Here is a 25395-nt window from a genome sequence, read left to right on the forward strand (position 1 = left end):
ACATCCTAAAATAAGACAATTAACCACAAAGCATATGTCACCATCATAGGCAATGGGCAGTTAAGACATAAGCACCAGTTGTCAGCAAAAAAGACCATCAGTATGCTGACATGAACCTAATAAGGAGACAGATAAGTGACCAAAGCCCTGATTGGTATGACTCAGCACACTCTGATTGCTTAAGATAGTTTCACAAAAGAGCTCATAAAAACCCCTCTTAGGAACTCCAAGGGCAGCCCTCTTGGGCCCCCCACCCTCTCTAGGAGCTTTATACTACCACTCAATAAACTCCGCTTTGGCTGTCCTCCACTCTTCATCTGGCCTACCTCTTCATTCGTCAAACCATTGTGACCAAGAACTGTGGGCACAAAAGGCAAAAAATCCTGGAACAACACTTCTGAAATCATATCATACTTATATCAAACATGGTATAATTGCTCAATTAGCAGTATTATCTAAAGTAAAGATATTTAGCCCAGATCTGGGATTTTATTTCCACCTTGCCTGATGAGAAAAGTAGTTGTATGCTAATTGCCTTAACCTCCACAGAGGAGAAAAGCGGATGTCTCTTTCTTATACCCGTATTTTAAAAAGGTCTGTGCTACTGTGGTTCAATCTATGTATCCAAAGTGAAATTCTTGAGACAAGTTAACCTTTCCCTTTTGTGAGTGGCGGTGGTAGAATAAAATATTCAAAATCAATGGAGCTTATTGTCCATGAGTCCAAATTCATTTAGAAATATCTATTTTTCCCCAATACCTTGTTTTTAAGTAATTCTGACTGCCACATCACAGATCCTTCTGCTAGATCCTGCCCCTCTTACATTTTTATTTAATTTTTTTAAAAAAACCCAGCTACCTGATATCCACTGAATACAGAAATAAATAGTAACACCACATCGGTTTCTTTTCTCACCAGTTCTATAAAGATAAACATTAAAATGTATCTTGAGTAGGAAAAAAGAACATTCAAAAAGGAGAAGAACAGGACTTTACTATTTAGGACCCAATAATCATGCTGACTACTGCTATCATTTTAAATTTGAATAAGAGTAAGCCAGAGACCCAGAATAATTAGAGATAAACTACTGTAAAGAACAATGCATTTCAGCTAAAAAGAACTGAATGGGTTTTTTGTTTGTTTGTTTGTTTCTTTGTTGTTATTGTTGTTACTGTTCTCACTGAATTCTGCTGCGGGCTCTACAAGATTTGTATGCATTGGTCTTACAGACATGTAATGAGGCTAGGGCTGTTATTTTATTCCTATTTTGTGCATCAGATATCTGAGGTTTTGAGATATGAAGAATTTGTCCAAAGGCACTGAACTAGTAACAGAAAATACAGATTTCAATGCTGGAGAATCTAATTCAAGAACCCATGTTTCCTCCCCAAGACAAACAATACAATTACAAAAGCAGCAAAGGATCTGAATAGACATTTTTCCAAAGAGGACATGCAAATGTCCAACAGGTACGCGAAAAAGTTCTCAATATCACTAATTCTCAGGGCAATGCAGTCAAAACCACAATGAGGTATCGCCTCACACTCCTCATTAGAATGCTATTATCAGGGCGCCTGGGTGGCTCAGTGGGTTAAGCCGCTGCCTTCCGCTCAGGTTATGATCTCAGGGTCCTGGGATCAAGTCCCGCATCGGGTTCTCTGCTCGGCAGAGATCCTGCTTCCCTCTCTCTCTCTCTCTGCCTGCCTCTCCATCTACTTGTGATCTCTCTCTGTCAAATAAATAAATAAAATCTTTAAAAAAAAAAAAAGAATGCTATTATCAAAAAGATGAGAAGTAAGTGTTGATTAGGATGTGGAGAAAGGGGAACGCTTGTGCACTGTAGGTGGGAATGTAAATTCATGCAGCCACTGTGGAAAATAGTACAGACATTCCTCAAAAATTAAAAAAAAATAATAATAAGCGCTCCCATTACCCCACTGTGGCCTCTGCCCAGGCCAGGCTGACAACATGTCCACTTATGGCTGGAGGACATGGGCATTTAGCAGAGAACACTGTGGGTCAGTCCCCAGGGCAGCAATGGTTGGCATCCAACCATTTGACCTGAGCACTGAACCTGGCCAATATAAAAAAAGAAAAAAAGGAAAAAAAAAAAAAAAGAACTTCTATATGATCCAGCAATCCCACTTCTGGATACATATCCAAAGGCAATGGAAACAGGACATCAAAGAGATACATGATCTCCCATGTTCAATGCAGCATTTTCACAATAATCAGGACATGGGAACAACCTAAATGTCTGTCAGTGGGTGAACAGATAAAAAAGATGTGGGATATACATACGATGGAATATTCATTCGTGAGAAAGAAGGAAATCCTGCCGTTTGCAATGACATGGATGGACCTTGAGGACATTATGTTAATTTAAAAAAATAGAGAAAGACAAATACTGTGTAGCGTCATTTGTGGAATCTAAAATCAAGGAGAAAAAAAGAGTCAACCTCATAGAAACGGAGTAGAAAATTGGTTAGCTGAGGGTGAGAGACACAGGAAGGGGTGAGTATAAAGGTATACACACACACACCCCACACACAAAACAAAACAGCAAAAAACCAAAAATCTTGCTTTTAATCATAGAGCTATGGATGTCAACGTGTACCTAATCTCACAACTTTTTTTTTTTTTTTTTAATTGAGCTCAGTTTTCCCATGTGAAGGATTTTTTCCCTAAATCATTTGTACAAGGCATTCAACTTCCCTTCCCAGGACAGTGACAGTCTTTGGTTAGATACAAAGTATAGTTCAAATGCTTTTATACCTGCACGTATCACCTGACATCTTGCATATCTGACTTTCCATACACAAAATACCAGATGGACTTTAATGCCTGCCATGACAAAGAGGGGTCTTACTCTCACAGGGACCTAGACATTTTCAAAAGATTGGACAGACATTGGTCTACACTGCAGTAGTAAGGATCTTTTTTTTCACTTATTTCATATCCAGGCTGACCATCGCTATCCCTAGCTTAAAAAGAAAGAATTTGACTGCTTATGTCCATTTCAACTTTTGTGCTGCATCCTTTCTATTATCACCATGTAGTTATATATTTCTTTTTTTTTTAACATTTTATTTATTTATTTGACATATAGAGATCACAAGTAGACAGAGAGAGAGGAGGAAGCAGGCTCCCTGCTGAGCAGAGAGCCCATTGCGGGGCTTGATCCCAGGACCCTGGGATCAGGACCTGAGCCGAAGGCAGAGGCTTTAACCCACTGAGCCACCCAGGCGCCCCGTATAGTTATATATTTCTTAACAAACATACACTTTGGAGGAGGTGAGCAATTCACCAAGCTTAAAATGAAGTTAGAATGTCTCGTGTGATTTTTAAAAAGCAGATTTTAAAAACTGAGAAATATTGTAGCTTAAATTAATTTCACCTAAGCCTTATGTTGTTTTCAAACTTTTTTTGCGATTAAGACATTTATGTTAGTAATATGTTTTCAGCATTTGCCACAACACAGTGGCCTTTAATTCAAAATACCTTTTTCCTCAAAAAGCATAATAATTATTCCTGAAGAAACTCAGATGTAAAACGCCTTGTGAGGCATTATTACTGATTTCAGACGTTTATTTGATGGCATCAACTTCTGCACATGTTTCAACATCGAGTCATGAAACAGTGAGTGAACATAAGACCTACTAAATATTGTCATACCAAAAAAGAATTTATGTGTTTTCTACCAAAATACATCTCCATAATATTTTGTTTTCAAATTAATTACAAGGTATGCAAATGAGATTATAAGTATTTATTAATTGTAAATATCCTAATATAGTACCTTATTATACAAGATAAAAGATGAAACCGCTGTGAAATTTGAATATAAAATTTATTGTTTTGCTGTCATCTAGTGGTAGTAAAGTATATGATATATATGCTATAAAAATGAATTAATATCTTTGTTTTCTATGCAAATGGTGGCACTGGCCTTTTAAATAGAAACATTGGGCTGTGCTACAAATATAAGTACTGAATAGCACAGTAATTTTTCTGGTTTGACAGACTTGAATTGGCTATTATTCTTCAAGATACATTTGTTAACATATTGATTGTACATAATCAAATAGGAAAAGTTATCATTCTTACATAAAATCACCAAACAAGTCTTTTAGACAACAAAGTATTTAAGGAATAAAGAAGCACACTTTCAAATAACATATTTTTGCATAAGGGATGTTAATTATTATAGCTTCATAATGTGATACCTTGTTTGGTGTATACTCAATAAAAACTAGCAAATGACATTTATCACCTTATCTTAGAAAGCCTGCCTGTGGCTTTTTCATATCTTTGAAACAGATGAGGCTCCAGACTTTCACAAAGTCACCCAGCCTCAGGAATGTATTGAATCAGCATCTAGAAATTTCATAGATTCAAAATGCAAAATTATATTAGGTGCAATTGCTTGCATCTCTAATACATTAGCAATTTGGTGGGGACAATCACAAAGAGAAAATAAAATCTAAGAATTTTCTCTAAGTTACATAAAGTGGGAGAAGAAATCTAGTATATTTTCTATTGGAAATTAATAAGATATTAGGGAGGATGCCTTCAAGTTTAGAATATCACAATAGAGACATTTAGACAAGCAGAAAAGAAAATATTATTTTCAACAAATGTTACAGGAAAAATTTGATATTCATTAAAGAAAAAAATGTTAAATCCTAAAGAACCTAGATGTCCATCAACAGACGAATGGATAAAGAAGATGTGGTATATATACACAATGGAATACTATGCAGCCATCAAAAGAAATGAAATCTTGCCATTTGCGATGACGTGGATGGAACTAGAGGGTATCATGCTTAGCAAAATAAGTCAATCGGAGAAAGACAACTATCATATGATCTCCCTGATATGAGGGAGAGGAGATGCAATATGGGGGGTTAAGGGGGTAGGAGAAGAGTAAATGAAACAAGATGGGATTGGGAGGGAGACAAACCATAAGTGACTCTTAATCTCACAAAACAAACTGAGGGTTGATAGGGGAAGGGGGGTTGGGAGAGGGGGGGTGGGGTTATGGATATTGGGGAGGGTATGTGCTATGGTGAGTGCTGTGAAGTGTGTAAACCTGGTGATTCACAGACCTGTACCCCTGGGGATAAAAATATATGTTTATAAAAAATAAAATTTAAAAAAAAAAAGTTAAATCCTACTTCACATACTAACTTAAAATAATTTTTAATGAATCAAAAATTTAAGTGCAAAACAAAAAGATAATTTAAAAATTTAAGAATATACAAGAGGATATAAACAGTAGCTAGAGCTGGAGAAATAAATTCTGAATAAAATTTACCAAGAAAAATATTGTGGAGTTAAAAAAATAAATATTAAAATTTCTATATGATTTAGCATCCTATTAACAAATTAGATGGCAAACACCACCTGGGGAAAAAAATGTTTGCAATACATATTCCAGGTAATCATTAAATATCCTTACCAAATAAATATCTTTAAAAATCAAAAAAGAAAAGGAAAAATTTTAAGGTTCAAATAAGAAATTTGACAAAGAATATGAAAAACAATAGTCAATAAACGTGAAAAAAATGTGTAACTTTTCTAGTAATCAAGAACTACAAAGTATTCCTTTTACCCATCCAATTAACAAAAATATCTCATATTCTACTATGATGGTGTAGGGGTCATCCTTTTCTAGATCAGTTTGACAGTGTAAGTACCTTTTGACCCAGTAATCCCAGTGTTATGGATCCATCGTAAGGACAGACTCTGTAGAGATGAAAGTTACTTACTTCACCAAAGCATTACTTATTATAAGGATTAACCTTTAAGGTGAGTTTAAATTATGGTACTTTCATATGAAAAATATTATGTAGCCATTCTATATACTTTCTAATAATATTTAATGACTTTAAAGAATGCATGCATAGAAATAATTTTGATATTAGGTAACTTTAAAAGCTATAGAACGTCACAGCCATCGTATGATCCAACTTTCATTTTTAAATATTCATAAATACACATGTATTCAAAAATATGGTTTTTCACTTTTAAGCATATATACTTAAAATACATATATTCTTGTGCAAAATATTTACATATATGTATTTCACACATACACACTCATAAAAATAGACTAAAAGTTGGAAGAAAATACATCAAGTCATTAATGGAAGTCATGTCACAAAGACAAAATTTTAGGAGGTCTTCATATTTTTACTCATATGTTTCTCTATTTGCCAAATTTCTATATTGAATATAGGTTATTTTATAACAACTGATTTTTTTTTAAAGTAGAGATGCTGGTGGAATCAAGGAGAATATTTAATAAGGATAACTTACAATTTTCAGGTACTGATTATTATTGCAGAGGCAAACTGGACTGAATTGGTTAAACATAACTGATCCCCCAAGTCTAACTGGCTTCTAACCAGCCAACAGGCCTATGGTAACATTTCCTGTGCTTTTCTGAGTAGTTAAAATCGTTCACCTTTTTTTAAATTTTGAACTCAAAGAAAGAATGTTTTAATGCCAGGTGGTTAGCTCTGTTCATATGAGGCAAACACTGACTTTTTGATGTAAAATATTGGGAATTTTAATCTCGCCCTTTTCATTGACCACATATAAAGGGGTGAGAGCATAATTGTTGACTATTCATATATTCATACTTCTCCTTGGCTCTTAACTTTTTTTTTTTCAAAGATTTTGTTTGTTTATTTGACAGAGAGATCACAAGGTAGGCAGAGAGGAGGCAGAGAGAGAGGAGGAAGCAGGCTCCCTGCTGAGCAGAGAGCCCGATGTGGGGCTTGATGCCAGGAGGGGATCACGATCTGAGCTGAAGGCAGAGGCTTTAATCCACTGAGCCACCCAGGCGTCCCAACCTTGGCTCTTCAATTTAAATCTACTTGAGTTTTGGTTTTCCAGCCCCTATACTTCTGGCATCATTTGATTTGCTATAAGGGCAAAAGCAGCAGGTATAGCATGGTCGGATTTTAAAAAGAAGAGAAAAATCAGTGTATGGAACCCCCCTGAAATTCCTAAAGAACAATCCTAAAGGTGCACCGGTTTCCTCGCCACCAGGAGTGCTATTCCCTGGAATCGTATATTCCTCCGCACTCAGCCATACCCAGCTGGGGATGAGGGGGCTCCTTTGAGCCAGGGAAGAAAAAGAAAAAAAAAAAAAAAAAAAAAAAAAGACTGGCTTATCTCTATGACAATTAAGAAATACTGAGAAACTACCCCCATGGCCCCCAGGCATCCTAGCAGAAGAAGCAGCTTCATTCACTGGGATGGGAAGGGCCATTACTTTGATGCAACGGCTCTGCTCAAAGATGTGTTCACTGTTGTCTAGCCTCCATCAGGGAGTCCACACTTCAACAAATTGAAGAAACACTTAATAACAGCAGTTAATAGCACAGCAATGGCAACACATCTACTTTCAGTTTTTCCCCCACGCAAGCACGAGACAAACGTCCGATGGTTTCAGCACCTTCTTCGTCTGGCAGACTTGTTTATACATGGAACGATCACACATAAAACACAAAGCATGCTGACCGCACATTACGTGCTGTTATTGCTATTATTCTTCTAGCTGTACACACGTTAATAGCACTTCCTTAACTTACCTTCTAGCAAAGGAGGCTCTTCCTCAAAACTGTCAATGTAAGAAGATTGTGAATAATAATCCGGGTTGGATGCTGGCTGAAAATATTGTCCCTCGTAACCTGATGACGTGAGCATCTCTGCTGGGACAAAAGCAGGCGGAGGCTGCTGGCTGGCTGGTGGTCTAGAGAAAGGAAAATATTGAATTTTATACATTTCAGAATGGGATATCATGACAAGTGGTGGAAGGAAACTACAATGTTCCTTCTATGAGTTCTACTAGTTTTTGTGAGTATTTACCCATGAAAGAAATAACTTGCTTAAAATTTACCTTTAATTTAAAAAATGAAGTAACTGGTCATGAGAAGTTTCTAGAAGAAAGATCTATACCAACTAATACTTATTATGGACAATGTGCTGGACACTTCGCCTCACATTTTCCCACATAATGAATACTCTGTAAGGTAAAAACTGTAGTTTTAATCCCATTTTACAGGTAAAGAAGCAGAGTTTCATGGACACTGAAGGACTTGGCCAATGTAGCAAAATAATTCTTCAGGGGTTGGACTCCTAAGTGAAGCTGCTTGAGCTGTGCTCAGATGATACAATGTTGCTTTTTTACTGATTTTTTTCAGGGGCAATCACCAAAGACATTCCCTATAAATCTGTGGAAACAAAAGTAAGTAAAAATCACAGTTTTAATAGTAGAGTCAATTCATAAAAAAAAAAACAAATACATAAACTGACCTTCTAGCTCTGGCCATTCCCAGATAATTACTGACAACTGAATTATCTTTGAGTACCTAAAAGGATTCTATGGCTGGCTTAAAGTCCCTCTTTTGAAGTATGCAATTTAGTTTTGTTGAAGCATGATATTTTGATACTTTCTTAACCACATTTTTATTGGATTTTATTTCACCATTTGTCTTAGAAAGTTGGAAAACAACACTCAGTACATAATTTCTTAGAGCTAGAGAAAAGAAGGAAGGGGAAAAAAGAAGTATATGAGGTTATTTGATCATTTTAAATTGTTTTTACCTGAAGGAAGGGGGAGACACGTAAGGAGTTGTCCTTATGAACATGTTTAAGTTTCTTTCATCAGAGCCACTAAGGGCTAAGCTAAAAATACAGCTCAGGATTCTGAACTTTGCAGCTCCCTGTGATCTCTCTGCATTAAAATATTTACGAAATGGCTTTTCATACTTTCCTTCCAACATTACGCTTAATATGAAATCTAAGAATAACATATTCAACTTCTGTTATATGAGTAAGCCTGACAGAGAAAATAAACTTCTCTGGAAAACAGAGCTACGAAAATAGAGATATATGTGTTTAATCATTCACCAACTCAACGGTAAGCTCATTAAGGGCAAGGACCTGGTGTAATACTTCCTGAATCCCCCACAGCATATGTTGATTACTGTTATTGTTCCCTTAGCCATGAGGCATATTCCTAACCTTTTTTTTTTTTCTTTTTGTCAGTAAAATAGAACCACTATCAAAAGTATTGGTAGAAATGAATTACAAATAAGAACCTGATGGTTTGTTGGTTGATGAAAACCCCCCCTTGATCTATATTTTTTTTAATGGAAGCATTTCTAGAAGAATAGAAGGGGAAAATAAATTTGACTCAATGGGCCAGCATCTAACCAGGACTATTCCACTGACAAACAATCCTAGCATCACCATAACTCAGGCCTAGGTGTGACTAACCAGGCTTGAGGAAAGGTAACTTTTACAGTTACTCCCTGAAAAGCAATTTCCATGAAGGAGGGAATTTAGCAGAGGTGATTGACCCAACCCCAGCAAAGAGAAAAACACATTAAAGGAAAAAAAAAAAAAAAGTGTCCATTACCAGCTAGATCCCATCCCTTTCTCTTTCCTTCCTCTCTCTCTCTGCTCCTTCATCCAGCAAAACTTCTTTATCAGGAGCTTGGTCTCTGTTGTCCTATTATAATGGAGGCATAATATTAAAATTCTCCCACCATTTATTTAAGAAACTATAATTTCAAACTCCATCCAACAAAGGAAACCTCAAAAGCTTTTTTTTTTTCTTTTTAAGATTTTATTTGTTTATTTGACAGACAGATATTACAAGTAGGCAGAGAGGCAGGCAGGGGCGGGGGGGGGGGGAAGCAGGCTCCTTGCTGAGCAGAGAGCCAGATGTGGGGCTCAATCCCAGAACCCTGAGATCATGACCTGAGCCGAAGGCAGAGGCTTTAACCCACTGAGCTACCCAGGTGCCCCATAAATTATCATGGTCACCCACTACCACTATCTGAATTAAAATTCTCTCCTTTTATCTTTTAACTTTGTACATGTTGACTCTAACAATTGACACTACATCTCAATGAATAAAATCTAAGCAATACCAATATAGTCATATGATTAGTCCACACGTCTACCCAACAAACTCTGTAAATGTTAATTTTCAGGTTTTAGGCTTTTTTCTGAAAATTGCAATGAATAACCATAATTTTATTTAACCATGTATTTCTTTTTTTTATTAAGTGTTTAATTTTAATTCCATTATAGTTAATATACAGGATTATACTAATTTCAGGTGTACCATATAGTGACTCACTAATTCTATGCATTACTCAGTGCTCATTATGATGTGTGCTCTTAGCCATATATTTGGACACTTTACTAATTGCTTTGTTAACTACATAGCCCTGAATTATTAACTTACTAAAGGCAATTGCATGAGTTAGATTAGTGTACCCACCCAATACTTAAGATGGTAAGGTTATATCATATCTATATTTCATATAGTAATGTGAGTTTTGCAGAGTATATCAACAAAATATTCCTCTCTTCTTGATTACGCAACATCTTAATTAGCTTTATGAGAAGAGGCATATTGAAATTTTGATGATATTTAACTTAGCACATTATCCCAGATGAAACAAATGTCAATGAATTTGACCAAAATAAACGCTGAACTCTGGCTGGTAGAGTTTAAACATTAACTTTGTTAGTGGGCATCTCCTCTTCCTGTAAATATTATTTAAAACAACTATGTGATGACTGCAAAAGATTCCTTTAGGACAACTGGCAACATTCTTGGTCATACTACTCTTCCTTTGCTTCCTGATTCTGTGGGGGTTACACTTTTGCTTATAAAAACAGTCCAATGAGAAAATTTATCCTAAGTCGAGTGCAGTGGTTAGCAAACAAGCTTCTGGAGTTATACTGTCTGTGTTCAAATCCCAGTTTTATACTCTTAGGCAAATTATCTTACATCAGTGCCTTGATTTTCTCATCTGTAAAATGAGGATAATAATAGAACTCACAAAGGAAACTAGTGGTTACTAGAGGCAAGGAGGTTTGGGGGATGGGCAAAATAGGTGAAAGACGTTAAAAAGTACAAACTTCTGGTTATAAAATATAAAAGTCATGAGGACGACAAGTACAGCATAGGAAATACAGTCAATAACCCTGTAATAATGCATGGTGATAGATGGTAACTACATTTATCGTGATGAACATTAATTAATGCATAGAAATGTCTAATCAATATGTTGTACACCTGAAACTAATATAATATTGTGTATCAAACTAATATAATATTGTGTATACCTTAAAAAATATGAACGAGGGGCACCTGGGTGGCTCAGTGGGTTAAAGCCTCTGCCTCTGGCTCAGGTCATGATCCCAAGGTCCTGGGATCCAGCCCCACATCAGGCTCTCTGCTTCTTCCTCTCCATCTCTCTCTGCCTGCCTTTTTGCCTGCTTGTGATCTCTGTCTGTCAAATAAATAAATAAAGTCGTTAAAAAAATATGAATGAGTAAGAACCAAATAAAAAAAGTATTTGTTGATATTAAAGTTGAACAGGGCTTGCAGTTCTTCTACCAATACACCCAAGCCGTTAAAAAGTCTGCTGTATAATAACAATAATAATAATGATAATGATGATCTCATAAGGTTTTTGTAAATTAAATTAGCTGAAATAAGTAAAGCACTCAGAACAGCGTTGGGCATGCAAAAAATGATCAATAAACATGAGCCACGTCTTGGTATGCTTTTTTCTCCCTGAGACTTACACTAAAGCATTCTAGACATCTTCCACAAAGTCTGGAGCCGCATCTTCTGTATTTGTAAAGAGTTGTCTCTTCCTCAAAGAAAACAACATAAATAAGAGGCCAAGAGTTTATATGCCTTCTGTGCTGATCATCTTTCACTTTTCATCATTTTTGGTCTCCTTGGAAAACCCAAACTGACTTTGACAACATCCCACCAGTGTTGTGTTTTCCTACCAGGAGAATCTCCCCTATACACATGCCAGGACTTCTGTCTCTAAGCAGTAAAACAATGGCCACACACCTGCTCTGTATAAAAACCCTCTGCACATTCACCCAATTCTTCAGTATTTCCCTTTTCACCATCCATACCTGGGTTTATAAAGTTCCAACAAGTCTCCAGATGGATGATGTTGTGTTAGGATAAGACATAGTCTCCAGCTGGGGAAAAGATTTTCCCTGGCTCTGAGGCAGCAGGACTTAACATTCATTGCCCAAAGCAAATATAGGAGATCATTGTAATTAATCTCAGAACACTACATCGAAAACTAAGGATGTACTGTAAGGTAACTAACATAACATAGTAAAAAATAATAATTAAAGAAAAGATCATTGTTAAAAGACTCAGTAGTAATTTTTATGATTACAGAAATGTGCTTTCTGTGTCCTATCACACAGTCACTAGATATGTATTTTTTTTAATTTTTTTTGAAGACTTTATTTATTTATTTGACAGATAGAGATCACAGTAAGCAGAGAGGCAGGCAGAGAGAGAGAGAGGAGGAAGCAGGCTCCCTGCCGAGCAGAGAGCCTGATGCGGGGCTCGATCCCAGAACCCTGAGATCATGACTTAGAGCCGAAGGCAGAGGCTTTAACCCACTGAGCCACCCAGGTGCCCCACTAGGTATGTATTTTATTGAAAGTTTTGTTGTTCTAAAACTATCTGTTTAGACTTCCTTCATGATGGTCACCTGATGCTGCTTTCCTTTGTCAAGCTGATCCAGGAGGCATGGGGTGATGAGCTGTCACAGTGTCACATGGAGGGCTGGAGTATAAATCAGGTTGTAAAAAAATGCACCAGCAGATAAGTACAAGTCATGGAAAGTCTAGCTGCACATTTTAACTAATATTCAAGTATGGGTGTATTTCATATAGCCAGATGACATAGCATCTGGAACCTGAGACTAGGAAGGGTTTCAGAATTTGAAACATCATCACCTGAAACAGCCTGAGACAACAATATGACTGATCAACAACAAAAATACACTGGTTTTTTTTTTTTTTAAGGTTTTATTTATTTGACAGAGAGATCACAAGCAGACAGACAGGCAGGCAGAGAGAAGGGGAAGCAGGCTCCCTGCTGAGCAGAGAGCCTGATGCGGGGCTCGATCCCAGGACCCTGAGATCATGACGTGAGCCAAAGGCAGAGGCTCAACCCACTGAGCCACTCAGGTGCCCCTCAAAATACCCTGTTGATTAAAAAATATAGTCGGTACTCCCAGAAACAGTTTATCTATGTCAGTCTCCAGGTAAGCCAGTAAAATCTGGTATTTTAAATATCCCCAGTAAGAACAAAATGTACAGGATCAGTTGAATGGTGGTGTGTTTTAGGGAATAGTAGCAGGGGACCTGACATTTACATCATTCCCAGATTCTGGCCGAGCCAGCAGGTGCACAGTGACAACATACCATTGGCAGAGTCAAAACTGTGTTTGACGCTCTAGAGGAAGATCAACTCAGGGGATTCAGAAAAGCTGGGGATTCAGTATCAGTCTGTTAAAGTCCTGTGAAACCATTCAAAGAGAGTTTTCCAGCTGTTGTCTCCTTTTGTGTGGAAATATCTTGTCCTTTCTCTAAATAATTTGAATAGATTTCCCATTTTAAAGTATAGAAAAATATAGTGGGAAAATATAGCCCAGGTGACAGGTTACAGGTGTTGAAAATAGTGTCTATCTGAATGACTGAATAGTTGTTTAAAATGAGGAAATGCCTTCTTGTTTATCCTAAAATAAGAAAACTTGTTTTTTAATATAAATATTTTTATTGTCTTAGTAAATTACAGTCAACCAGCTTTTAGATCAGTATGCTACTGAGCAAGTTTTCTAAGCAATCTCCAACAGGGGCACCTAGTGGAGTCTGCTTAAGATTCTCTTCCTCTCTCTCTCTTCACCTCCCCCCTCCCCTGGTCCTTCAGGCGAATGTGTGTATGTGTACGCATGCGTGCTCACTAGCTCTCTCAAATAAATATGTACTTACATATACATACATGCATAAAATCTTTAAAACTTGCTCCCATATATGAGAGTGGGGGTGGACAGAGACAGAGAGAAGGAGACTAACTGATTAAAACTATCTCCTGGATTCCTGTGTCTTTTGCCAGGATCGTTAGCATCTTTTTTCTGTTTTGGGGTGTATTTTAATTGAACTATTCACTGTATGAATAAAAGATCGAATCTCTCAAGTTTGATGTACACTAGTAAGTCACTGACTTGACTCCACATTTTATGTACCTCATAAAACTACCACAGCTAATATGCCCTTTTCTAATTCCTGAGACTTGCAGTGTGGATTGGAATTTAAATGTTACTGTATCCAAATCACGACTTGCATTTAAATGCTAAGGAACTGAAGCAGGTTAGGCCATCAACTTAAAATAATATAATCTTGAGTTTTCCCCTTTGGTTATGTTCATTTCCATCTCATTTTCATCTTGATTTCTGGGAAATGTTGATATGTGTAATCAAATAGAAAAATAAAATTGGGTGGTGGTTTGGTGCTGGGGGGTGGGGGGGGGGGAAGCTGTGGTCCATGAGTCCCTACATAAAGAGAAAGTTTTGTTCCTCTCTTATTAGATTTTTTAATTTTGTTTAGTTTGAAAATGTAGATCATAGATGCCACCCATGTGTTTACTCCATCTGAAGAAAAGAAACAAAAGGTGACTAGTTTCTTTCACTAACATAGGAAATAGAGCAGAAAAAATCCTATTAGATTTTGGATTATATATTTTGAGTTACCATCCTGTAACACTTTACTGTCCAAGCTACTCCCTCTGCCTGATTAACACTTTTCTGGCACCAAACACTTTTTCTTGATCTTCAAAGTATAAATAATAAATGAAATAAAATCAAGTTCTTTTTCTGTAGTTAGATTCTGCAATGATTGAGTCAAATCTCTACAACCTTATTCTTTTATCCTATTTTTCTTATAAATAGGATAAATCTATTTATCTAATGATAAATTTAAATCTAATGATAAAAATACCTAATGATAACATTCATAGAAAGAGAGTGAAGGAGGAGGGAGGCAGTATAGATTGTTTTTCATTTTAGGAAATTTTTACGGTACCTGACTGAAGCTGGACAACATAGACTAGGTTCATTGATGGGATAAAACTCCAGAGGTTTAACTTTGATAGTTTTAAAAACATTCTATACCAATCCTTTCCCTATCACCTTAGAGTAATGGTTCAGCAGGAGCACCTATCTCTTGTGTCTTCAGGAGTGATCAGCTAGTGGAAACAATTTCCAAACTGTCCCGTTCATAGTTGGAACTGAAGAGTTCCCGTTGCTTGTTGTATTTATTCTATCTTTTCCTTTTTATCTGGAGCTTTCAAGGCACTTATCTGTGTTTAGAAAATGAAACTTCAAGAATTAATAAATTTGAAATATTTGTTATGTGGTTATTTGGCTTAAACTTGTTGAAATGAAGCGGTGACTACACATCCCATCTTTACCTAAGATGACCTAGTTGTAGTTCTATTGTACCAACATCATTATTCCTAGCATACATTTTACTCTTACAGATGTCTTGATTTTAAAATAAATTATATGCCTACCCTAGTATTGGGTCTAATCAAACAACTTTGAACTAAAATCCAAACCCCATTTCTTATTAGTTGTGTGTCCTTGAAAAAGTTCCTTAATTTCTCTTGGTTCCTGTTTTCTCATAAGTAAAACGGGGAAAAATACTAGCTCTCATCTCAGGATTGTCTGAGGATCCAATGAGTTAACTTACATGCAGTTCACAATAGTACCTAATGCGTAGGAAGAATTCAGTAACAGTTAGCTTAGAAGTTCCAATGTCTGACCCTTCTCACGGTTCACTGGTCTAAGTGTGCTAATCCTACACATTAGCACAACTGTTCTTTATGATAATTTCATGAAGTAGGTACTATTAATGTCCTTATTTCGCAGTGTAATGTACTCAGGAAGTGAAGTTAAAAATCTTTCCCAATATTACAAAGGCTAGAGCCAGAACTTGAACCAATTCTTCTTACCATAAATGCCCTATTTACCCTAGTAAAGGCTAAATTACTAAACTCTTCATCATTTTTATTTTCAACTCAAGTTGAATTGTCAACTGAAAATAACTAACACAGTGCTCCACATCACTCGGTATCAAGGAGATATAAATCAAAACCACAATGAGATACCACATCACACCAGTCAGAATGGCAAAAATTAACAAGTCAGGAAATGACAGATGCTGGCAAGGATGCGGAGAAAGGGGAACTCTCTTACGCTGTTGATGGGCATGCAAACTGGTGAAACCACTCTGGAAAACATCATGGAGGTTCCTCAAAAAGTTGAAAATAGAGCTACCCTACGACCCAGCAATTGCACTACTGAGTATTTACCCTAAAGATACAAATGTAGTGATCCAAAGGGGCACGTGCCCCTGAATGTTTATAGCAGCAATGTCCACAATAGCCAAACTATGGAAAGAACCTAGATGTCCATCAACATGAATGGATAAGGAAGATGTGGTGTATATATATACAACAGAATACTATGCAGCCATCAAGAGAAATGAAATTTTGTCATTTGCAATGATGTGGATGGAACTAGAGGGTATTATGCTTAGCGAAATAAGTCAATCAGAAAGACAATTATCATATGATCTCCCTGATGCGAATAAGTTGAGAGGCAACATGGGGTTTTGGGGGGTAGGAAAAGAATAAATGTAATGAGATGGGATTGGGAGGGAGACAAACCATAAGAGACTCTTAATCTCACAAAACAAACTGAGGGTTGCCGGGGGGAGGAGGGTAGGGAGATGGTGGTTGGGTTATGGACATTGGGGAAGGTATGTGCTATGGTGAGTGCTGTGCAGTGTGTAAACCTGGTGATTCATAGACCTGTACCCCTGGGGCTAATAATACATTATATGTTAATTTAAAAAAAATTTTTAAAAAACTAACACATTCTGAAATATGTTTATTTCAATTCCATTTAAGAGTTTTCACACTGTATTATAATTGCATATTTAATTGCCACTGTCCAACATAAATTCTTAAATTTTATGAAGGAAAAGATTATAGACTTCTTTTTTATCATTGGGATTCCTAACACACAGCAGGCACTTGATAAATGTTTACTAGTCAAATAAAATCTATTTTTTGAGTAGTGTCTCAAAAAATATCATGTGAACTGAAATGTTTTCTGTTCTGTCCAGGGCCTATATTCAGGCTCCCTGTTAAGTGGTATTTTGAAAAGAGGAGCCCAACCACCCACCTATAAATGGGCCTGAGGTGAACTGAATTAATTTCTCTGACCTTTCCTGGCATTTCTTCTTGGGTATTTTACCAAGATATGTTGGAGAGAGCTTTCGCTTTCCCCAAAGAAGCCCTCCCAGTGTGGAAACCCCTTACTAAAATATTACACCTTCTTAAAACAAAAGCATATTTTTTCAATATAAAATACTTACTTTCTAGATCCATAAACATATGCATACATATTAGAATCTTCAGAACTCTGCTCCTGATTATCAATAGTATAATTAGATTGGTAAAAATCGCAGTCAAATTGTCCCACATTTGACATCCTGAAAAATAAGAATGCTTTTTACTGAGAACTTAATGATTCAATAGAACTTCTTTTGAGATATTTACAAGTATTAACTGATGATGTGATTATAGATGGATTCCTGTTAGAGAACAAGGTACTCTTTGGATGGGTTAAATTAAGTATTAAGAAAAGGTATGGAAATGTATTTAGAAAGTCATTTATAAAATGTGTTTCTCAACAAACTTTTCTGAAATTTTCATTCATGAGCACTTTGACTTTGACTAAATTAACTGACGAGAAAGAACTAATATTTTTCACCAAATTCCTTATTCCCAGCATTTTAAGAAAAAAAAAAGATTTTTAAATTAGTATACATCTAGAAAGTTTTCCCTTAAACAATGTTAGTTCCTCACTTTAAATGTGTGCACACATGTTGCAAGCCAGAAGACAAATGGTTGATGATAATTCTATTTGAGTTTCATTTTTCCTAGAGCTTTAACATGTGCTAACAGCTTCCCCCATGCCTCCACAAAACAAACAAACAAACAAAACAAAAAAAGTCCTACAAATCAATTTCCTAGTTTTACTTTCCAATTCCTAAAATGTATTTGGAACATTTTCCTTTTTCTCATACCTTGCCTGCTACTCCTAGGTTTCTGGCTGAGTCAGAGGGAGAAAGGCTCAGTTCTGCTAAGGGAGGAGTCTTATCTTTCTATACACACTCTCTACCTAGTTTGTACTCACTCAGGGAGCAAAGAAGAGTGTGTGATCTTGATTTACACCTAGTGCCCAGAAATACCAGAAGAAGGAAAAAGGACTTGAGTGGAGAAAAAGGTGGGGAAGAAAGTAATAGTAAGGTATAGTGGCTTTTTGAATGAAAATTACAGAATGGAGAATCTTTTCAAGTGGAGAAATATGGTTATTCAACTCAATATTTTAATCTTTTTTTTTGAAAAGGATTCTATTTCAAAGGAGTGAATTTAAAAATGATGAGGCATTGGGACGCCTGGGTGGCTCAGTTGGTTAAGCAGCTGCCTTCAGCTCAGGTCATGATCCCAGCGTCCTGGGATCGAGTCCCACGTGGGCTCCTTGCTCATCAGGGAGCCTGCTTCTCCCTCTGCCTCTGCCTACCATTCTGTCTGCCTGTGCTTGCTCTCTCTCCCTCTCTCTCTCTGACAAATAAATAAATAAAATCTTTAAAAAAAAATGATGAGGCACAATCCACATAATCTAATAATTTATGGAATACTAATAATAAGTTTCAAATGAAATTGCATAAACAGCCTTAGCTCTAAGAGCTTCATTAATCAGAAATATTTGAGCAATTGTCAAATACTTCAAATTCCTACAGTTCTGTGGAAATACAGAAAGCTTTTCTAAAATTAGATGCAGCAGTTCATATATTTGACTTCATAAATCAGGATTTTTCATTAGTAATATGTGTGAAAGTAGCTATGAATTATGATGAATCACGTAAACTAAAATCAAGACCTGGAGAGTGTTAAGTCTTTTAATAATTTATAATTTAAAGAATTCAAAATTTAATAGCATAACTTTCTCAGTCCATGAAAACATGTTATTATAAAGCATGAAGAGTAATGTCACAGAATACAGTAAGGTTTCATAACATTCAATACTTTATGTAACACGACTATGGGTAAGAGAGTCCTTACATAACTCAGCTTCATGTTTTGTTTAAATGCCAAGTTTATTAGAAGGATTAGATACATACCTTTGTATTTTTTATGCCAAAAGATCTTCCAAGCAATGTAGCTTTACTTGAGAAATTTATAACAGATCAGTTCGTGAGATGATGACCTGCTGGCTCTTCATAAAAGTTTCTAAATTTGTACCCTGACACTCGGAACAGATGCTACAGCCAAAAAAAAAAAAAAAAGCCAAACAGAATATCCAGTATCTAATAGGACCTGTTAAAGTTACAAACACAGTAAATGGTATAGAGACATACAATTTGATAAGGTGAAACGGCAGATTTCAGTTTTCCTATGTGTGTGTCCCATTAAACTAAGATCATTCATCTGAGGCAAGCAGTGGAAAGCAAGAGGCTTTAATATTCCCTTTGCTTCATAACCTATAAGAATATATTCAACCTAGACAGGATTTCCTAATAATACACAATAAAAATCAATATGATACAGGACCGTAACATAACGATTTTATCAACTGTCTGAAAATAGGGTGTTGTCAATTTTATCCAAATGTGAACCAACTTATATAAACAACATTTAGAAAAGTGACCTATAAACTGTATCTGGTTTCTTTTCCTTTATTACTTCTCCATAAGAGCGCAAGATGGATATGCTCATGTGATCTAACAGAGCTTATTGATAGGCATGTTCTGTTCCATTTTTGAGCCAATCCTGACCACTGGAAGCATAAGACCTATTTCCCCCACTGAGTTGGTTCCCTCTATATCTGTGGGTCATTTCCAGGTGTCTTCTCCCTAGTTCTGACCCAGGGAACGTGGCTAATACTCCCCAGTCCCATCCAGACCTCATGGGTTTGTTTCTAATATCAGCCTCATAGCTGAAAGTCAATTTTCTTTGTGATCAGCTTCATGCAGATAACTTTGTAAGATGGTGATTTCCCATGTATCCAGATCTTCATTAACTGAAATTTGCTGTTGAAGGGTGAATATATTTGGCTGTTAGAAATTTTCAACTAGAGCCAAAGACAAGAATGGTAAATTACGTAAACTTTCCCACATTACTTTAAAACATTTGGATTTCTCCAACATTTAGTATTTCTTTGATCAGAGCTGTCCTTCACCAGGTGACCAGTCGGGTGACAGTGGCTTATGCTTTTATTGAGGATCTATTATGGAGTGCCAGATTGTGTTCTAGATGTCATAGTTACAGAAGTGGACAAACTTATAAAGAGCTATATTTTACTGTTGATTCTACTATATCTACAGCAAATGATAATGACTAACAAGGCATTGTACTATGAACTTTAGGTTTAAATCATTTAACTTTTGCAACAACCTTATGAAGTATTATTATCCCATTTTAGAGGGAAAGAAATAGAGATTAAAAAACTTTCCCAGGTAGAAGCTGGTAGTAGGTGGAAGAGCCAGCGTTTGAAACCTGGTAGGATAAGTCCAGAGCCCACATTAGTACCCAAGATAATTTCAGGAATCAACTGAAATCTATCAAGTTAGCGTATGTTATTTAAATGGAGAGGTCGAAGGGGAGGGAGATCGGGTATTCAATGAAGATCTCTTAAGAAGGTCATTTGGAGGGGTGCCTGGGTGGCTCAGAGGGTTAAAGCCTCTGCCTTTGGCTCAGGTCATGACCTCAGGGTCCTGGATAGAGACCCACATCAGGCTCTCTGCTCAGCAGGGAGTCTGCTTCCCCCTTTCTCTCTGCCTACTTGTGATCTCTGTCTGTCAAATAAATAAAATTTTTTAAAAAATCTTTATTAAAAAAAGAAGGTCATTTGGTTTGGGACTTGACTTTTGAGAAAGAAGCCACTTGAAAGACTATGTAAGGAGGATTTAAAGCAAATTCTCTGAGATGGCAAGGAATTTTGCAGGCTGTGGTTTAGAAAGAAATCATGCGGTAGTGATTTTGAATCAGGGAAAAGTTGAAGGAGATGGAAATCAGTGGCATAGGCAGAGGCCACATCATAAAGGACATGGTAAGGAGTCTAGATTTTATTATACTTGAAATGAGATGCCTCTGCAGGATTTTGAGCAATGGGCCGATATGACCAGTTTTTGCAGCATTCAGTTTGTAGGATGTCGTAGCTGTAACATAGGCATGAGACACAGGTGGCTTAGAGGAAGACAGCAGTTGAAACGGGAGAACTGGTAGAAGGATCTTAGCAGCTGAGGGAAGGATGAATTGGAGGGGTTAAGACTGGGGCAGTTGTCTAAGCAAGAAGTTCATTCTTGGGAAATGACGGTAAGTTGTTCTAAGTGGGTAAGGTCCCATGGAGACGGGACTGAACAGGAAAAAAGGATACATGGAAAAAATATTGATAGGATTCAACTTCTACTGAATAGGAGGGAAAAAAGGGGGACAATTGTTGAAGATGGTTTCTAGAATTCTGACAATGTCCTTATACTAATGTATTCATGTTATAAGAAGAGGCTAAATTTTTATATAGTGGCTAAATTTAGATCATAAATTTAAATTAAATTAGAAAGTAAATTTAAATTTACTTTCCACTCCTTTCAGATTCCTTTGTGTGAGACTTAAGTTTCCTCCTCTAACAGCAAAGACTCAGAGTGCACTTTTTTCTGATATACAAATGCACTGAAAAGTTTACCAAAGATAATATGTTCAATTTTAGTCCATTTAAATTTTAAACTTATTTTGCGATTTTGTGCTTTTCAACTTAACTTTCCTTCATGAAAACCCAGCTTGATTAAATGAACTGCAGAAATACATGGATTGAAAATGGCATATAAAAATGAAATTAATCTAAGCCTCAAGTGAACTATAAGCCATGAAACATTGAAAACCAAATGACTTCATTCTGTTGATAAGGGCATTAATAAACCATTAATACACTCATCAGAATTCTTTGAAGCTACTTTGATAAAAGGAACATGGTATTGAATAAAATATACATTTAAATTTTTTCCACTAATGAATCATCTAATATATCCATAGTATTTGTACATAGTGAAGATACATATTATATATATTTATCTCCAATATAGAAAGCTTATTTTATTTTTTAAAAAGATTTTATTTACTTATTTGACAGAGAGAGATAGCACGGAGACACAAGCAAGTGGAGCAGCAGCAGAGGGAGAGGGAGTAGCAGGCTCCCCACCGAGCACAGAGCCAGATGTGGGGGCTCTATCCCAGGACCCCAGGATCATGACCTGAGCTGAAGATAGGCTTAACCAACTAAGCCACTCGGATGCTCCTCCAATATAGAAAGTTTAAATCAATATTATAAAAGGTCACAGTTTCATCAATTGATTATTTTAGTTCAACTACTTTAATAATTATTTCTGGGTTCTGAATGATCAAAAAGACTGGATCATATGAATAAGGATTCTCACCTGATACAAAGAGTACTATGTTCTGTTCACAATCATTCTCCTTTCCCTTCCTCTTCTCCCTTTCTCCCTCCCTCCCACCTTCCCTCCCTTTCTTCTGTTCTCTCTCTCTAAACTCTCTCCTAAGGTGATCTCCTCTATTCCCCTGGCTCTATACACCATCTATGTATAGACAGTTCCTGAATTCACTTTTCTTCACAGCTCCAGGCTATTTGATATTTCACAGACATTTTGAACTTACTAACCATAACTGACTTCATCCAAACTGGTTTGTAAAAATCTCTACACTACCCAATACAATACTCTGTTTTTCATTACAAGAAATAGTGTTGAAGGGACTCCTGATTGGCTCAGTTGGTTAAGCAGCTGCCTTTGGCTCAGGCCATGACACAGGGGCATGGGACAGAGTCCTGCATGGGACTCCCTGCTCAGCGGGGAGCCTGCTTATCCCTTTGCCTTATCCCTTTGCCCTACTTGTGCGCTCTTTCTCTCTGTCTCTGAATAAACAAACAAACAAATAAATAAATCTTTTTAAAAAATAGAATAAATTGCTACTCTTATTATAGCAGAAAGAATACAATACAATTTGTGTTCTATTACTTTTTAAATTTTATTATCTTTTATAAAAAGATTTTATTTATTTATTTGACAGAGAGAGAGATCACAAGTAGGCAGAGAGGCAGGCAGAGAGAGAGGAGGAAGCAGGCTCCCCAGTGAGCAGAAAGCCCAATGCGGGGCTTGATCCCAGAACCCTGGGATCAGGACCTGAGCTGAAGGCAGAGGCTTTATTCTACTGAGCCATCCAGGTGCCCCTCTATTACTTTTTTAAAAAGCACATTTTGGTCAGTATTATATACATGCTTCTCTTGTTAATATCGTGCAAGATCTGTTCCTGACCATAAAGACCATGACTTTAAAGACCATGCTGTTTCCATTTTATAAGTCTTGAACCTCAGCCTTGAGTATTTCATAGTCACATGAAAATGGACATAAAATTATGTTTCAATGCATGAATTTTAAAGAGCTTAATGTGTTCAATGGCAAGAAAATAGAATTACAGGGTTTTCCCTCATTAATGTTGTCATAATTTATCATTGAGTTCCAATTTAGTTAATTCTTGTTAGCTTCCACTTTTGTCTGAGAAAAAATGGAACCTACTAGAACTATTACGGAACACATGAAGTTTTTGGTTTGGTAATAACATTAGCAAAAACAATTTGCATCTGAAATTATGAAAGTTGATATGAGTAGTAGTTGAGTTATACATCCTTAGTAACCATACTATTATAAAATCATTTTAGAAAATGTAATACCGAAGTCCAAGTTACATACATTTAGTAGACTAACAGAATTTTTATAGGAGATCTTTCCTAGGAATTACATAAATCGCTCCACAAGTTCTATAACCACATGGATCCTCAGTTCTCTCATCTGTAGAATAAGAAGAAAATGTATACCTACCTTTTAGGGACTATTTATTTTACATTTAGGTCATCAACTTAATTTTTTTCCATATTTTTTCCCAATTTTTCCATGTTTTATAATATATCTAAATTATTAATCAATAAATAATTTAAGTAAATATATAAGTATAAATAAATTTGTGTATAAAATAGGAGGATTAAACAGGTTTTTAAAACAGAATAATTAACATAGAGCAAATAGTAAATTCTCAGTAAATGTTATCTGTTATGATTATGCTTCCAGGTGGAAATAAAGTTGGAGAATAGCAGGTGTCTGTATTCACTCTGTGTCCACTATTTATAGTCACTCACTACATAAATATTTCTTAGTGAAGTCTATATAGCTATTACGTAAATCTACATGAACAAATCCATTTCACCAAAAGAAGGTGATGGGTATCTGTTATGTATACATAGTGATTAGACATAAAACATTGCTTCAACATTTATCTCTTACTTTTTAAAAAATAAAAATTTTAAATATGGAAAGGCTAAGAATGGACTTATACCATGAGTATACCACTCATTATTTTGATTAAACTCTTTTAGATGCCAAGCAGAAATGATGTAAAAATATGTTGTTTATATTTCTTTCATCAATGAAAGACAAAATCTTTCCCATGTTCGACTATAATTAAACCTTTGCAATTATAGCATTGGATTTTTCAATATATTCCAAGTTTAATTTGAATATTTTATTATATTGAGTGGGTGAAAGTAGTTGCAGCAGTTTGGGAAAAAAGTGACTGGATATTATATATATTTAAATGTAATTGTTAACATAGAACTTTTATTTCAGAAAACAGTATCTCCACCTTTTGGCACTAGGACTTCGCTACTTACAGCTTAAAATTTTAACTTAACAGATATGTATTCAAACATTGCCTTGACATAGAAGCATCTTTATCACAATGAAGCATTTATATTTTTATTCACAAAGATGATGTAGGAAAGTAGTGTACAGAGTAACAAATCAATATTTTGAATACAATCTCATTTCTGTTTAAAAAATATTTTGGATCTCTGGTTTAAATGGCACTAGGCTAGAAAGTTGCCTCACGATTCCCAGATGGATACTCACAGGTGTTTAGGAAAAGAGAAATACTCCACAATCTCAAAAACTGATGTTTGGAATCAGATTACTGCCAGAATCTAGGCAGAATTTCTATGATAAAGTTGAAGAGTCTGCAGTGAGAAAAACAACTTTTGACTATCACATTCCTTCTTTCATACCAAAGAACAGTCATTCATACAAAAAGAAATAGGTAGATTCCTGAGATCCTTGCAGTCTTAGGTTTTATAACTAAATAAAAGGGAAACGGAGCTGTGCCACTACCGTAAGTATGAAGCTTTTTAAAGTGCCCATAGAGGCTGGGGCCAAGATGGCGGAGGAGTAGCAGACTGAGATGACATCAGGTCCCAGGAGTTCAGCTAGATAGTTATCAAACCATTCTGAACACTACAAACTCAACAGGAGATTGAAGAGAAGAAGAGCAGCAATTCT

General features: G+C 36.1%; 1 protein-coding gene across 2 annotated transcripts in view; it reads right to left on the reverse strand.

Annotated features, from left to right (window-relative positions):
* YIPF7 (Yip1 domain family member 7) overlaps positions 1 to 19247 on the reverse strand; it is a 33055-nt gene extending 13808 nt beyond the window's left edge. Inside the window, exons 1-3 of one of the 2 annotated variants that reach the window (XM_047719203.1) lie at positions 19123 to 19247; positions 17311 to 17427; positions 7605 to 7765 (exon numbers count right to left, since the gene is read on the reverse strand). In XM_047719203.1, the coding sequence (XP_047575159.1) occupies positions 7605 to 7765; positions 17311 to 17426 (277 nt within the window). In that variant the 5' untranslated portion in view covers position 17427; positions 19123 to 19247. The remainder of the gene's footprint in view (positions 1 to 7604; positions 7766 to 17310; positions 17428 to 19122) is intronic. The other variant, XM_047719204.1, reaches the window with a different exon arrangement.
* Positions 19248 to 25395: the final 6148 nt, after the last annotated feature.

The sequence above is a fragment of the Lutra lutra genome, chromosome 2 (genome assembly GCF_902655055.1).
Source record: "Lutra lutra chromosome 2, mLutLut1.2, whole genome shotgun sequence".
NCBI lineage: Eukaryota > Metazoa > Chordata > Mammalia > Carnivora > Mustelidae > Lutra > Lutra lutra.